Source organism: Rhamphochromis longiceps, linkage group LG12 (genome assembly GCF_057381845.1).
Source record: "Rhamphochromis longiceps isolate RC_006_pf linkage group LG12, R_longiceps_female_GT1.1, whole genome shotgun sequence".
NCBI classification, from domain to species: Eukaryota; Metazoa; Chordata; class Actinopteri; order Cichliformes; family Cichlidae; genus Rhamphochromis; species Rhamphochromis longiceps.
The window spans coordinates 45,715,166-45,716,458 of NC_140568.1; the positions used below are offsets into that span (position 1 = coordinate 45,715,166).

The following is a 1,293-nucleotide window of genomic DNA, read 5'->3' on the forward strand; positions in this document are numbered from 1 at the left end:
ACGTCAGAGGCCAGAGCTCGGCCGAGTCACTAGCAGAGCGTATATTGAAGGGAACAAGGCAGACAGCAGACATGAGGAGAGGAACTGAGATGGAGCCTGCAATAGCAGCAGAGTATAGTAGGCTAATGAATGTTAACTACTCACCCTGTGGTCTGGTCATTCACCCCATTGCCCCCTGGCTTGCTGCATCTCCTGATGGTGTTGTTTTTGACCCCAATGAATACCCCCAGTTTGGCTTCGTCGAATTCAAATGTCCCAATGTACAAAACTTTATTGACTGCAAATATGTGCAGATGGAACGTGGTACCCCTAAACTAAAAAAGAGCCACGCATATTACTGGCAGGTGCAAGGACAACTGCTCATCAGTGGGATGCAGTGGTGTGACTTTGTTGTGTGGGCACAAGAGGACTACCTAGTGCAAAGAATATACATGGATACAGATGTGCACAATGCAATCAGAGAAAAGGCAGACTACTTTTTTTACATATATATGCCAAGATACCTGTGAAAAATGAACAGTGAGAACAGCAAACAGAAAACAGATCCTTCAGGCTGGAACAAAATAACTGAGGTTTTATTTGCAAAGTATTTCATGACTTCTTTTGTTGTTACTTTTATGTGAAATCAATAAACTGTTATTTAAGCAATGGCATCAATTTCATTTTTTAAAAACACACATTGAAACATTGAATTTGAACTTATTTACATGGTATTTAAAACTCCATGCCTAGCATACTGATATACATTTAGACAGTAACTCAACTGAGGGAAGAAAATGATTAATTATATTTTGGATGTTAAAGCACAGGGTCACTTATGAAAACAATTCAGTGATTTACTTTATAATTTTGATAAACAATTGCTGAATCTGAATAGTAAGATAGTAGTATAATTAAACAGTAATCAAGTGTTGTCAGCTGAGAAGGAAGAAATGCAACTGTAGTGGCCTCAGCTGCAGGTCGTTTTCCGTCTTGTCTCACTATTTTTTAAACTAATGCTGTGTTCTGGTCATTTGACAGCATACATGCTGCAAACAGCTGGTTGATATTGTAAACATGTGACATGCTAATGATGCTATCAAAAAGTTTGTGTTTTATGCAGTGTTGGGTAAGTTACTTTAAATTAGTAACTTAGTTACATTACTAGTTTCTTCTATCAAAAGTAACTCAGTTACTTCAGGTTACTCGTTACTTTCAAAGTAACTAGTTACTAGGGAAAGTAACTTTGGTTTTACTCAGAATTCTCTTGTTAATGTGTTGCTTCCATAACTTTGCCAGTCTTCTAGCTTGCTT

The 1,293-nt window shown here is 37.7% G+C and overlaps 1 protein-coding gene across 1 annotated transcript in view; it reads left to right on the forward strand.

The window, feature by feature from the left end:
• LOC146658268 (uncharacterized) overlaps positions 1-509 on the forward strand; it is a 6,901-nt gene extending 6,392 nt beyond the window's left edge. Inside the window, exon 5 of the mRNA XM_085425248.1 lies at positions 1-509. This exon is cut by the window's left edge and continues 452 nt beyond it. Within this exon, the coding sequence (XP_085281374.1) occupies positions 1-509 (509 nt within the window).
• Positions 510-1,293: the final 784 nt, after the last annotated feature.